Source organism: Sander vitreus, chromosome 15, assembly GCF_031162955.1.
Source record: "Sander vitreus isolate 19-12246 chromosome 15, sanVit1, whole genome shotgun sequence".
NCBI lineage: Eukaryota > Metazoa > Chordata > Actinopteri > Perciformes > Percidae > Sander > Sander vitreus.
Genome location: NC_135869.1, coordinates 19758837 through 19772709, shown reverse-complemented (window position 1 = coordinate 19772709; position 13873 = coordinate 19758837). Strand labels below are relative to the sequence as shown.

At 39.3% G+C, this 13873-nt stretch overlaps 2 protein-coding genes across 2 annotated transcripts; one reads left to right on the top strand and one right to left on the bottom strand.

Moving 5' to 3' along the window:
• The first annotated feature begins 1910 nt into the window (after positions 1–1910).
• Positions 1911–3436, top strand: aqp8b (aquaporin 8b). Its single transcript, XM_078269912.1, is given in 7 exon segments — positions 1911–1944; positions 1947–2157; positions 2350–2476; positions 2576–2790; positions 3143–3257; positions 3259–3278; positions 3394–3436. Coding segments are annotated over 7 exon segments (765 nt in total).
• Positions 3437–5991: 2555 nt separating this feature from the next.
• On the bottom strand, positions 5992–11465 carry LOC144530029 (meteorin-like protein). Its single transcript, XM_078269430.1, has 4 exons — positions 11282–11465; positions 10375–10781; positions 7895–7954; positions 5992–6923 (listed from the first exon to the last, which is right to left on the bottom strand). Exons 1-4 carry the CDS (start codon positions 11365–11367, stop codon positions 6586–6588), a joined length of 891 nt encoding a protein of 296 aa, XP_078125556.1. The 5' UTR covers positions 11368–11465; the 3' UTR covers positions 5992–6585.
• Positions 11466–13873: the final 2408 nt, after the last annotated feature.

Sequence of the window (13873 nt, the reverse complement as noted above, 5' to 3'; positions counted from 1 at the left end):
GGAGGTGAATTGGATTTTTCTCATGATGCTCCAATTAGTCTTTCTGTATTACAGTAATAGTTAATTCCCTCTGTGGAACTTGTTATGGGGTTTATGACATTCAGGCTTATATAGCTCAAAAGCATGCCTTTTCAGACAAAGGGCACACCTTATCTGCTTAACATAGCCTATATTACGAGGGTCAATATTATATGGGACCTATGAACTGTTTGTCATGGGACTGATGGTGACTTTATGATCCCAGTAAATGGAGGGAAACGTACGGTGTCTGTTCATAGAGTGGAGCAGTCTTAACTTTGCTGAAGGTACTATAATTCCTTTGTTGACGTTAAAGAACAACTAGTGGCAAAGTTTCACATTACTCAAATCAAGTGAGAACTCAGAGCCACACAACACAGCTTTGAGAGAGAATATACATACATACATATGTACATATACATATATCGTCTCATGCGTATACATCCCTTTTATTTTTTATTTTATTGTCCATGCTATTCATGTGGATTTACTTTTTTATCATCCTGTTTGTGATGTATCTGTATGTTGTGTGTGATGTCTTAAGCTACTAGGACCTTGAATTTCCCCTTGGGGATCAATAAAGTATCTATCTATCTATCTATCTATCTATCTATCTATCTATCTATCTATCTATCTATCTATCTATCTATCTATCTATCTATCTATCTATCTATACTCTCTTCTCTAGTGATTGAATTAGGCTTGATTAGTCCCTGTTTTCCTGGGTATATTGGGTATCCTGGTTAATAAACATATCTGTCACATTGTACTTAGTACTAGTAGTAGTAGTTTGAATCCAGGCTTGTCAAGAAAAAGAAAAACAACACATATAGCCATAATCAACTGTTATATAGCCTTCTCATTGACAGAGAAAGTAGGAGAGGCTCTTTAAATGCAAAAATAATCATTTTACTCCATGTGCACAGGTGATGCTGATGTGGTCCATTGATGTCACATTCTTTTCACATTGTGCCACATTTGCACAAAAAGTATTCTTGCATCTTCAGAACCTCTTTCACTTTTCCTGTCAGTGTGCAGGCAATATTTCTATGAGACATCCACAAGCTTGTATTCTCACAAGCTCACAAGAAACTACACCTGTCCACAAAAGATCTTCAATGATCCTGAGGATTATTTTGTTTGATATCTCCGCCTACTGGTAGATCTCAACCACTGTGAAAAACTATCATTTTGTGACCATAAGCAATTCTTCAGTTCTTTTTATTACTATAATTCCTATAAAGACAAACACAAATCCAATAACAACAGCAAACGTTTCAAAATTACAGTTTACTGTTGTGTTTCCTGCAAGTGATCTACCAAATAAAGATGTCTGGGTGGCCATGGGAACTCTGCACCATTTCCTCCATGATATATATAAATTATACAATTTAACTTAACTAATCTTTTTCCCAATTAAAAACAAGTCACAGACTTTGCTCTCTGGTAAACATGCAGCAATTGGTCTGCATCATATCTGATAAGAAGTCTTTGCATGCCATAGACGCTGCTGTGTCGTGCTTGACCCTGCCATGGAAAAGCAGCATCCGAAAACATGTTTGTGTAACTTCACAGTAAATTACAGCTTCCAGTCACTGACATAAACTAGCTGATTTTTGAACAGTTCACAAACTTGTCAACAAACTCATCAAATGTTTGCAAGTGTACTCTTGTAATATAATGAGCGGACTTGTGATGAACAAACTATATTGGATTAATAAGACAAAAGAGTCATTGAGTTCATGGCAGGTCAGTGGAGCAACTCTACCCAAACTCTCTCTGTAGCACCAAAGTCCGTGTGATTAGCAGGCATAGAGATGTTTGTATGCACACCTCAGCACACGCTTAGTGTTACATCCTCAGCTCGTACAACCAGACCTCCCTGAAGACTCATGGCTGATGAGAAGGTAGAGATGGGTGAAGTCGGGTGTCTCTTATGTCTTCAGAATCCAAACCGCCACCAGCCAGGCCTCCTAACAAATTTGAGAGGTTATTTCAGACCTGTCTGGGCGAGCTGGTGGGAACTACTTTTTTTTGTGTGTCGGTCATAGAGAATGTGGAGTCTGCAGTGAGGTTTCTGCCAGCTCTGGTGCATGGTCTGGCTGTTGCCGTCATGGTGGCCTGCATGGCTCAGATCAGGTGAGGATCACCTTCAATATTTTATGCAGTTTATTGTGCCATGAATAAATAGTCTTATAGTTTTCTTAGTCATCATATAATTCTCTCCTGTTTAATGTATGGACAATAATTAATCACATACAAAACTTTCATTTCTTTAGAAACAGGATTTTTACAATTTTAAATTTTTTCCTGGTGACATTTACTCCCATTTGGATCCCATTTCAACTCTCCATTCACCCTGGCCATCTATCTGTGTTGGGGGATGGAGATGATCATGGTGGCCCCACATCTCACATGTCAGTTGGTCGGAGGGGTGCTTGGAGCTGTTATGGCGAAAGTGAACATGTCTCATTTTTGTGTCATTAAAACATCCGTCTTTCCCTCTCTTCTATGTACATAAAATAGACCTGAGTTATGGCTGAATTGATGTCAACAGGCGATGACCTTGAGAGAAAATTTTGACAAAGCCCACGGGGCTGCGTTTGCTCTGCTGCAGTCAGACGGTGACATAGGAGGAGCTGTGTTTGGAGAGGTCAACATGACCTGCCTGGTCACCATGGTGTTGCTGCTGGGAGCCGTCAACGCCAAGATCTGAAGCCCCCTGGTGCCATTCATGGTGGGCTGCACTGTTATCATCAACATCTTGGCTGGGTGAGTAAAAATGAGTGGGGAGAAAAAGAATTGTGAATCTACAGATCATTTCTAATACAGTGGAGTATAAGGGACAATTTGCAGTAAATGTGTATGACTTAATATCATGTAGAGATGCACTTGTGATATTTTACAGGTTTGTCGAAGTTAAATATCAAATATCACATCCAATTTGCATTTTTATAGCTAAATATCACGTAGGACCCTAGTGTGTTATGCTAATGCTGCAGCAGTGACGGAACTAGGGCAGACATATACAATAAGGGTGGATTAACTCTACATAAATATGATTGTTTTCTACATAAATAATGGGAAACTCATCTGAATACCTCATACCTGTTTGTTCTATCAGTGGAGATGTATCTGGCACCTGTCTGAACCCAACCAGAGCCTTCAGTCCAGCCATAGTGAGCAACTACTGGGTTAATCACTGGGTCTACTGGGTGGGACCCATCGCAGGAGGTCTAAATAGCAGCTGCACTGGTTCGGTATACACAACTTATATACTTTATACTTTAAAGAATCCTAACGTTACTGTATTTTGATTCAATTTTGATCACTGACTGAATAAATTACATACTAACTGTTTTCCTGCATTTTCAGACTCCTCCTTGGAGACAGGAAGATTCGACTCATTCTGAAATGAACTTAAGTGACATAAATCACAAGATTGCTTTATCATCTACAGTTACAATATAACCCCCTTATGTTGTTCCACTAAGATGCTTGTGTATGATTATGCTTTGACTTTTTCACTTAATTATAGGTAAATATGTTTGTTTTTTGGCCAGTTAAGTGTGTAACTTGACTCTTAATTCTCTAATAACAAGTGCTGAAGTTTGATGGTTATGAAACAAAGCTTGTACAGAATATTATGCTTAGCTTACAGGTTAATTTAATATGATAGTGGTTCCGCCATACTACTATGGGTAAAGTTAAAGTTAAACACAGTTGTAGATGATTAGTAAGCTTAGTAAACGTATCTCTCTAGTGCAGATAATTACATTTTGGTTTTGTCATTGTAGTGCCTTGACTGTGTGTTTTATTTAAGGACAACAAGGACATTAGGAAAATCTAGTTTTCAACCAGGTGCAGTGACCACAATTACAATGTGGACTTTCGAAAAGCTCTCGAACTTATTACATTTTCAATTGAGAAGAACATTTTAAAAAAAGCTTGAGCTAAAATTCAATTACTTCAGATTTTCAACCACAAATGCTGCCCACCGTTAAAAGGAGACCAAATGGCAACCTTTTCAAAGCCAAAAGACATCCCTGCTTCAGCTTTGTGTCTCTGGTACCTTGTCCCTGGTCTCTATAGCCGGAGCAGTGAATGCCTGTTCGACACTGGAGGGTATCATGCTGTTTCCATATTGTACCCCTGGGCCTCCCCACAGCAGTGGCCCACATGGGAAAGCAGGCCAGGCGGTGGGATAAACCAATTACCCCCAAAGTCTGGGTGGACTCCTGCCGGTGCACCACGCAGCAACTCTGGGCCGAGCCCTCCTGGGCTGGTTCCCCATGAGAGCCTGCTGGAATTCCCAGAGATGACAATTGTGTGGTCTCAAAAGCCTGCAGAGAGTTTATATTTTGCTTGGAAATTTGACATGGTGACCCCCCTGGGACAATACCCAGGGAGGAGACTTCAAACTGGGCTTCAGCAGGATGAAAAAAACGTTTGTGGAAAGCTTGAGTTTTTTTCATATTGCCAGTGATTTCTTTTATCTAAAATTGTTTGTGCAAGAAATGTCATTTGTCTAATTTATGATGTGTAATAAAGCTATAAATTGCCTAAAAACACTCCCAGAAGTACATTTGAATGTTTTTAGTGGTTGAGATCTTAAATATATATGATGCTTGTCTAAAATCAAGTTCTAACTGAAACTGAAAGACAAGACATACATACAAAAAGGAGCAATAGAGAGAAATATGAAAGAGCATAGAGCAGAAATACACAATAAGTCGAAATGTGGATGGAGTGAGAGTAAAAGGAACGGATCACCCCTCGTCTAGCTTCTTGGATTCACAAGCCCTGATGGTTTCTAGATGACAGCAGCCGTGACAATGGTCATTATGTCTGCCGAAGGCCTTGTCACTGAAGAGCCATTGTGTGGGCCCCATTCACCACACAGTCATTTACACTTTCATTGGCAGCTATTTAGTCCTCATAAAAAGTTCAACACACCAATTTGTGAGCCTTGCTCAGCCAAGGAGAAGTGTGGAATAGGCAAAGAAAGCAGTTGCTTTAAAAGTCAATTAATTGTTCCCCTCTTCTGGGAGGGGCCGAGGGGGAGGATCCCCAGGCTTTGGGGCCTCACATCTGTCCATTGGTCTTCTCAGGCCGTGATGCAGGGGCCACATGACTCAATAGAAAAGTCCAATTCAGTCTGCTCAGAGCTTTTCGCCATCTAAGCAGATTTGGGTATTTAATTTTATGGTAGGGCTATCCTATTATCATAAGAATCTGATTACAGGGGAAAAGATGGGATGCAGAAGGAAAAGGGCCAAAATAAGCTTGTAGGATACTTCAGCTCTAAATCCCATTCTCCTCAGAAAAACAGAGATTATAAAGCATATGATGGGAAATGGGGGTGTTGGTTCATTTAAGCCTTTACCCAGGGGCTGGAGGGCTTCATAAAATTTAGATTTCTATGCACTGATCATGAGCTCTGTTCACTTTTAAACACTTCATCAGACACACAGCTATATGAATTCACCAGATTCTCTGTTAAAGGTAAAAAAGAAATCTGCAAATTACTGTATTAATTGTGCTGCTAAAACAAACACAATATGACATGTATATTTGTATCTGATGATAAAAACCTTCTAGAAATGTTCTCTTTTGTATAGTTTATTAAAACAGTGTATGCTAAACGTGCTAAATCAAAATGGGGAAATGTTTGATTTGATGTTACTTTTGTCTTGCCAGCATGTGACAATTAAAATATTAAAATATTGAGTCTTACTGACAAAAAACAGAGACTTGCAGACCTTTTCTGATTCATCATATCCAGTCAAAGCTGAGCTTTTACCAAAAGTCTCAATTACTAAAAGATCTCATGTAGTCTCTGAGTTAAATATTACTACTGACACATCCAATGCCAGTATTGTAACTGAACAGATCTAAGGGGAAATCATTTTAAAAACAGAAGTATGCAACAATGTAGCAAATTATCCTTTGAATAAATGCAAACAAATATGATTACTTATACAGTGGAGGATTTATTTTGCATTATAAACACAACAATCCTGAATTAGAAGCAAAGATATTTAATTCAAAGAGTACAATAGACAAAACAAAGAGGATTTTAAACTTAAGATGAATCAGTATAAAAATAACTTCACAATCATATATGTAAAAGCCTATTCACTATAGGACAAACTGCCGATTATGAATGGCCGTGCTTTAGTCTTCCCTCCCACCTCAGTTAAGGGGGCAATTGTCACACAGAGCCAGCAAAGTGAACAACGGTTGATGTGGGGAGAAGCACAAAGAGAGAGCAGCAACCCAACCCCTTCTCGGTCTCCCAGGACTGAGGGCAGTGATGGGAGGGAGACAAAGGCCGGTCCTCTCTGGGCCTCAGGGCAGGAGGCCCTGCTGTTTGCCTCTGCTCTGCTCCTCCAAATGTGTATTTTACCAGCAATTCAATAGCTTCGTCCATGCTGTTGATGCTGGATGCCACCTTGCTGTCACATGACAACATCACAGGGATCCCACAGTGCCAGTACAGGGGTGAGGATGCCTGTGGATAAAGACTGGCCGGCTTCAGTAGTAGGGCTAAAACAACACACTTCCTCAGTCTAAAGGGAAGTCACAGGAATTCCGCCGTGCTGCCCAGGCAGTCTGGTAGACAAACAGGAAGTCTTTGTATCGTGGGGCACACCCTAACCAAGCTTCTCCAAAGTGTTCTGACCCTGTGAAGAGAAACTCTCCATCCCCAGGCTTCACGTGGCACTGCAGGAGTGTGTGGATGTGTCCACGCCAAGACGGGACGGACCGAGGTGACCCAGAGGCAGCTGCTTGTTGCTCAAACACTCCACTGCGCTGCCAGTACACCCTTGCTGCTGACACCTCCACCAGCGACGTCTGACGTTCAGAGTCATGGGAGACTTTCTTGATGAGGCCGCGGACCACTGAAAGAACAAAGAGGAAGACCATGTTTATACACTCCATGCATTGAGGAAATAAAGTGAAACATTTGTGAAAAACCAGTGTGCTTTGGATGTAGAAATCTTAGTAGTTTCCTACATGTTATTTTTTCGTTTCTGTCTTTGTTTTTCTCCATTTACACCTTAGCTGCTCAACTATCCCTTATCTTTAAACAAACATGGCAGGTTTGTGAGATTGAGGCACGTAAATGAAGCCCAGTGGACAGATTACTTCTGCTCTAAAGCACAGGTCTCTCCTTTTCTACAGCTCCTCCTGACATCTGTTTGACCTCCTCTGCACTGCCAGCAGAGCGGCTGCTTTTTGAGCACACACCAGACCATAAGAACAGCTTTTAAAAGTGTGTATAAAGTATAAAAATGTGTGTCCATTCAACATTAACATGTAAGCAACATTTTATTGTTGTAGCAACTTGTGGAGCTAATTTTATGTACTTTATATTGTATTTGTATTGCTCTATCGTATGACACTAAATCATATTTTATAAAGTGATCTTAGGTTTTTTTTACATAAAATCTGTGGATGAACTAGTAAGGGTAAAAAGTACAATATTTTGATACTACCTAAATAAATGTAGAGGAGTAGAAGTATAAAGTTGCATAAACATGTTGCATAAAGTGGTACATGCAAGTGAGTACATGCATGTTTATACTCTGTACAATAATTGAATGAGTGCAAATGAGATTTAATGTTCAGTTTTTCAGACTTCAATCTCATTTATGCCAATTTACTTCATGCCATGCATCCACCATTATATCACGCAAATCACATTCATATTCTTCAGGGGATTTTTTTTACACTTTGGCTACTATACCTTACATTGTTTATATCTCCAATATATCTTAGTAGGACTTTAATGGGGCTCTGTCAGTGTGTCTGTATAGTACAGTAAGTAACAGATCTTGGGTTTGTACAATAGAAAATATTATGTACCCACCAAAGTCACTGTTGCAGATAGCCATGAGGAGTTCTGTGTTATTGCAGGGTCGGCATGAAGCTGTGAGTAGAGAAAATCAGAACAGAAAATGACAGTTAAGATGATGAAAACCTGCATCAAATCTGTCAATCATAACCACCCTCTCCCAAACCATGCATAACTCAGCCTAGCTCTATGACTGACTAGGATTGATAGCTGGGTATCAATTCTCCTCCCTTTCACTCCCCGGCGTAAAATCTGACACACATACAGGCTTCATTCATTTCCCTCCTCACATCAAAGATTAAAGAAACCAGGGGTTCGATGAAGGAATGCGGCTCCTGTGTTTCTGCTCTGCCCACCACGCCGCCTCCCGATCAAAAAAACTCACGAGTCCTGACCCCGTGTTTGACTCCTATTGTGTCCACCTAATTGAATGACCCTGTGCCAATGCAGGAGACTGCAGGAGTTAAACACTTCTGCAAGACTGGCAATGCAGAAAAGATAAACCAGCAGCTGTCTATTATGGACAAAATGACATCACCACATTGGGACAGGCCCGCACACATGGATAAATGCTAATAAAGAGACAATAAAAAGGCATTTCTGGAATCTGCAAAATATTTACGGTCTCGATTCATGTCCCTTGGCCTGGTGCCCTTCAGCTGCTCTGTGGTCTGCTCTGTCCTCGCTGCTTTGTCCCGCCGATGGAAACCAGACAAAACACACACTGACCAGCAGCTGCATGCTCCAGTCAGCATGATTGGGGTCTATAATTAAATAACTACTATTTCTCCAAGGAATTAGGACTGGCCAGTCCATCACACTCCACAACAGTTAATGCAATAGAAGGCTTTAAGATTTAATTTTAATTTTTGGTGCCAATTTCTAACTAGAAAATGCATTTCCTGCAGAAAATGTTTGTGAACGCTGAAAAGCTAAATTGCTAAATCTAAACTGGATTGTTGGCATAATTGCATAAGAAGAAAGTGAAGTAGTGAGAAAGGTTGGAAAAGTGGGAATGGTTTTAATTAGTATGAATTTAATTGAAATGTTGAATAATACCAACAATTTATTAAAAAAGGGGAATAGATTTTTTTTTAAAGAAAAGTCATAGTATAGCATGTCCAAAAGTCATATTATAGGTATGTCAAACAAAGTGGTAAAAAGTAATGTTATAGTTTATGGAAAAAAAGGGTATAAAAGTCATAGTATAATATGTCTAAAACAAAGTCATTGTATGGTATGTCGAAAAAAAGTCATAGTTTAGTATGTTGATAAAAGTCATTAAAGTAATAAAAAGTCATAGTATAGTATATAATAAAAAGTCATAGTTTAATATGTCGAAAAAAAATCATAGTATAGTACGTCAAAGAAAGTGATAAAAAAAAAGTCATTGTATGGTTTGCCAAAGAAAGTCTGGAAAAACATGCAAACTCCACACAAAAATGTCAAGTCCTGACTGGGAATTGATCCAAGGGTCAACATCTACAGGGCCTACTTGCTGGTGCTATTTGAGCATTGCTGACCACTGAGCCATCATGACAATGAATAGTAGGAAAAGTGACAAAAAGTCATAGTATAGTATGTCAAAAAAGTGATAAAAAGTCATAGTATAGTCTGAGAAAAATAGTCATACTGTAGTTTGTCAAATAAAGTGATAAAAAAGTCATATTAAAGTATGTTGAAAAAAGTCATAGTATAGTATGTCGAAAAAAGTGATATAAAGGTCATGGTATAGTATGTCAAAATTAGTCATAGTAGATAGTATGTTGAAATAAGTCATTAAAAAGTAATTGTATAGTATGTTAAAAAAAAGTCATAAAAAGTCAATATAGTATGTCGACAAAAGTGATAAAAAATAGTCATAGTGTAGTATGTCAAAAAATGTGAAATAAAACATAGTATAGTATATCGAAAAAAAAAGTCATACTATAGTATGTCGAATAAAGTGACGAACATGCAAACTCCACACAAAAAGTCTAAGCCCTGACTGGAAATCAATCCAAGGGTTAAAGTGTAGAGTGCCTACTTGTTGGTGCTAGTTGCAACACTGCTAACCACTGAGCCACCGTTACACTGAATAGTAGAAAAAGTGATTAAAAAAGTCAATATAGTATGTAGAAAAAAAATTATAAAAGAAAGTCATAGTATAGTATGTCATATTGTGTGAATCAGCATTCACACAATATGTACCATTTATAAAGGGTTTATTAATTGTAACTAATGGCTTAATTTCATGCGCTAATGCTTAATAAAACAGTTATAAACCACTAATAAGAGCATATTATGGGTTAATAGGTTGTGAAAAAAACTTCTTTTTTTACAACCTGGCAACCCAGGGGTTGGCCTCATTAAATGGTTTATGACTGACCTATGAAGCTTTAGTTAATGATTTATTAAATTATTTTATAACACATTCTTTTATAAGGGTCCAAATGTATAAATGCATATTTTTCAGATTGATTATCATAATGCAAAATTAGAGAGGGTTTACTCACCCTGAAGCCCGCTGTGGCCCACGTTGGGTGCAGCAGTCCTGTTCCCCAGCAGCTCATATCTGAAGCCCATCGTGCGTCTGCTCCAGGGTCCATCACTCTGCGGTCTGGACTGGAGGTAGATTGCGGGCCTGTGCGGACCATCTGCCCGGAAACAGAACACCTGCTGCTCGGGCCGCCCGCCCTCTGTCACCAGCAGCTCCAGCTCCCCGGCTCGTTCAATGAACACGCTGGCTCCATGGAAAGAGGGAGACGGTTTGATACAGACAGTGGTGCTCTGGGAGGAGGACAGATTGGGCTCCAGGACCACCCGGAGAGCCTGGCCAGGGTATATCCACCTCACCGAGCCCTCTGTACAGCGCAACTGCACCTGGAGGACAATCCTGGAGTCCACACCAGCTGCAAAACCGCTGGATGAGCGGGGAAAAAACGAGAAATTCACATAATTCAACAATGTGCTTCATAGATCAGTTATAAAGCCACTATAAAACGAACAAAACATCCCATTGGCGTTATCCTTATTGAGTTTATCCTCTCTTGATAATAATGCAACTTTAAATGCTAATATTTCATAAATAAATGCTTACATGTTTATTACTATCTAATAAGCATCCACTCTGCAGTTATAGGCTAGATGTTAATAAGTCAATAACACAAGTTTTTTTTATCATCAAGTCTGCAGTTAATGTTTGTTCAGATTGTAGGCAGATACTTTCTAGACGGTTTCACAACACCGAGTAAGCCAAAGTTGTTCTTCTTATTAATGGCTTTTAACAGATCTATAAAGCATAAGTCAACAAATTAGCGTTGTCTTTCAAAAGGCCAGTTTGGCCTTCAATATGTTATTGAAGGCCTCTTTTTCCCCTCTTCAAAATACAATAATATTGCAGAATTGAGAGAATATGCTTACCTTCCAGTCCAGTTGCACAGATCAGCCGCACAGTGCTGTAACTGAAGACCCAGGATGCTCATCAAAATAATCACATTTGGCAACATCTCATCCACATGAAGATACAAATTCAGACTGAAGTGGACGGTAGTGCATGGCTAGAAAGTCTGTCAGTTATCGAGAGTAGGCTACTACAAGCTCTGCTGCGACGCACACTGTGACTAGCTTCACGGGATTCTCTCTCTCTCTCTCTCTCTCTCTCTCTCTCTCTGCCTAATTAGGACTGATCCAGTTGTTGGGGAGACTGCTGGAGTCTGCAGGTCTTTGTCTTTGCTCTCTAAAGAGAGTTTGAAAACCTTCAGCCATCTGTTAACATCAGTGCGCCTTCATGCACAATAATTCATCCACTTCTAAGAAGCTGTCAGCGGTTTATTGTTTTATTTTTACTCAAGGGCTCAGTATACTTCGCATTTTATAGTCTACATTTATATATAGGAAAATAGCAAAACTGAAATACAACAATTAAGTAAAAATTATCAAATTGAGTCTAATTTGACCGACCCTTGTCCAAAAATAAACAAATCACGAGTTTTTATTACTGACTGTGCTACACCAGCAGCTAATCTTATTTCTGTGTTCGAGCTGCATCTAGTGGCGGGATGATGCAACACACAATGACCTCACACAATGAGGAGGAGGCTGTAACTCAGCCGCTAATATTGTAGATGAGTACCAGCTTTTACCAATAATCAATCCACTATGGATGAGTGATTTCACTTCATTTTAACTTTCAGGGTCTTTGTGCGAAAATAGTTTGGGACCGTTTCACGGTCTTGCTGGTGGCGACATCTTGTGGAGTTAAAGACTTTGGAGCGAAGAAGCGGGCCTCTCTTTAGGTTTGCATAAAGCTTGTATATAGGCTATATTTAGGCCCGCAGGCAGCATCAGATCAAAGGGTTGAGGTTCTTGATGGGTATGTTGTTGAGTAAATTACACTCATATGGAGATGTTGGCCAGATGTTGTAACAGCTGCAGAAAAAGCCTTTGCTGCTCGTGTCCCAAAACCTTGAAGTTTGGATATTGAATCTGTCACAACTTTGAAAATACACACATATTCACAAAACCTTGCGGACGAATGCAGAATATAACAGATTAGGCTATAATACACAGCAAAGTTGCCAATGTTGCAGGGTATTGTTTATTATTTTGCGTCAAAAAGCATTTCTAGAAAACTGCGCTCGCCACCAAATTCAATTAAATCACATCACGAAATTCTGATAATAGCCTAACAGCTTAGACAGTGATCATTGGCGAGCCAGAAACCAGACGGAGTTTCCTCACAGGGGTAGGCCTACCGGATGGTCAGATTGGGTCATGTGTCCCAGAGACACAAAGCAAAGTCAAATGAATGGAGGCTTTGTGCCTAAAAGAAGTGGCCTCTTATTGGCGCAGTGCAGCCTGGATCCTTCACATAGGCTACTGTAAAGGTCTGATGGACCAAGGTGCTGAAATTTGGGTGCTGTCAGAAAACACAGTCAATGATGGGGAAAATCACGTCCCCTTAAAAAAAAAAAGACAGTTTAACGCATTAAAAAAAACTTCGCTCACTCAACCCGACACAGGGTCACAGTTTGGGACTTCCTGTGATTTTCTATGTTGTTGTGCATAAAGCAATCAAATGTCTCACTGATGTCAATAGGTAATCCTATTCAAAATCATTTACAGTGTTTTTCAAATTAAAACTGTTAAAACCAACGTACAGCTAGACTGTAAACTTTAAGGCCTAACTTGCCCTTGTAAATCTTCTCGTCTGTAATCTGACCACGTGCAATAAACGACAGTGCTGATGACGAGTAAGAAGATAATGGTGCTGATAATGAAACGTGAAGAATATGCTTGTGCGTTGTATTTAGTAATCAGGTCCACCAAAGCTCCAGAGTTCTGTGATATACAGTATTTTCATTCTCGCGAGATATGATTCATAGCTTTTTAACTGCTGCTAAAAAAAAAGGAGAAATTCAAGTAAACATCAAAACAGATTAATTGCAGGATTTCTTGAATTTAAGATCAGGCCCTTGTTGATTGAATTGAACCGTTGGGGTCACAGGAACATGTGTGACCAGAAACTCCTCACACAAAATTACAACAGCAAAACAACCTATTTTTAATAAATCCAAAAGAGCACATGGATGTGCTAGAATAATTCGTAGTACAGAAGTAAAGCCTTTACAAAAATACTTGATTCCGCTGTCTAATCATCTTTTAGATTAGGGCCGCATGGGTAATTTATTTAGGTCTTCAATAGTTTAATTGTCCTGCAATCAAATATAACTAATTCTAAGTGAGATTGAGTATTTCGATTATGAGACGTGAACCTGCTGCCTACTAACATTATTAATAATTAGTTTGGAAAAGGAAAAAAGTAGGCTGTATATTATAGCCTTCATTTCACAACCTTGTTAGACTCACGTGGCCTTACAAGGTGAAAGACGGGATTGGGAATTTTCTTCCAGACTCACTTTGAAGCTAGGATGAAACTTTGTAACTTTGAACAGTCATAATCAATAGCTGGATGCGTTTTAGCAAATTCATGTTGTGGGATTATTCCACAAA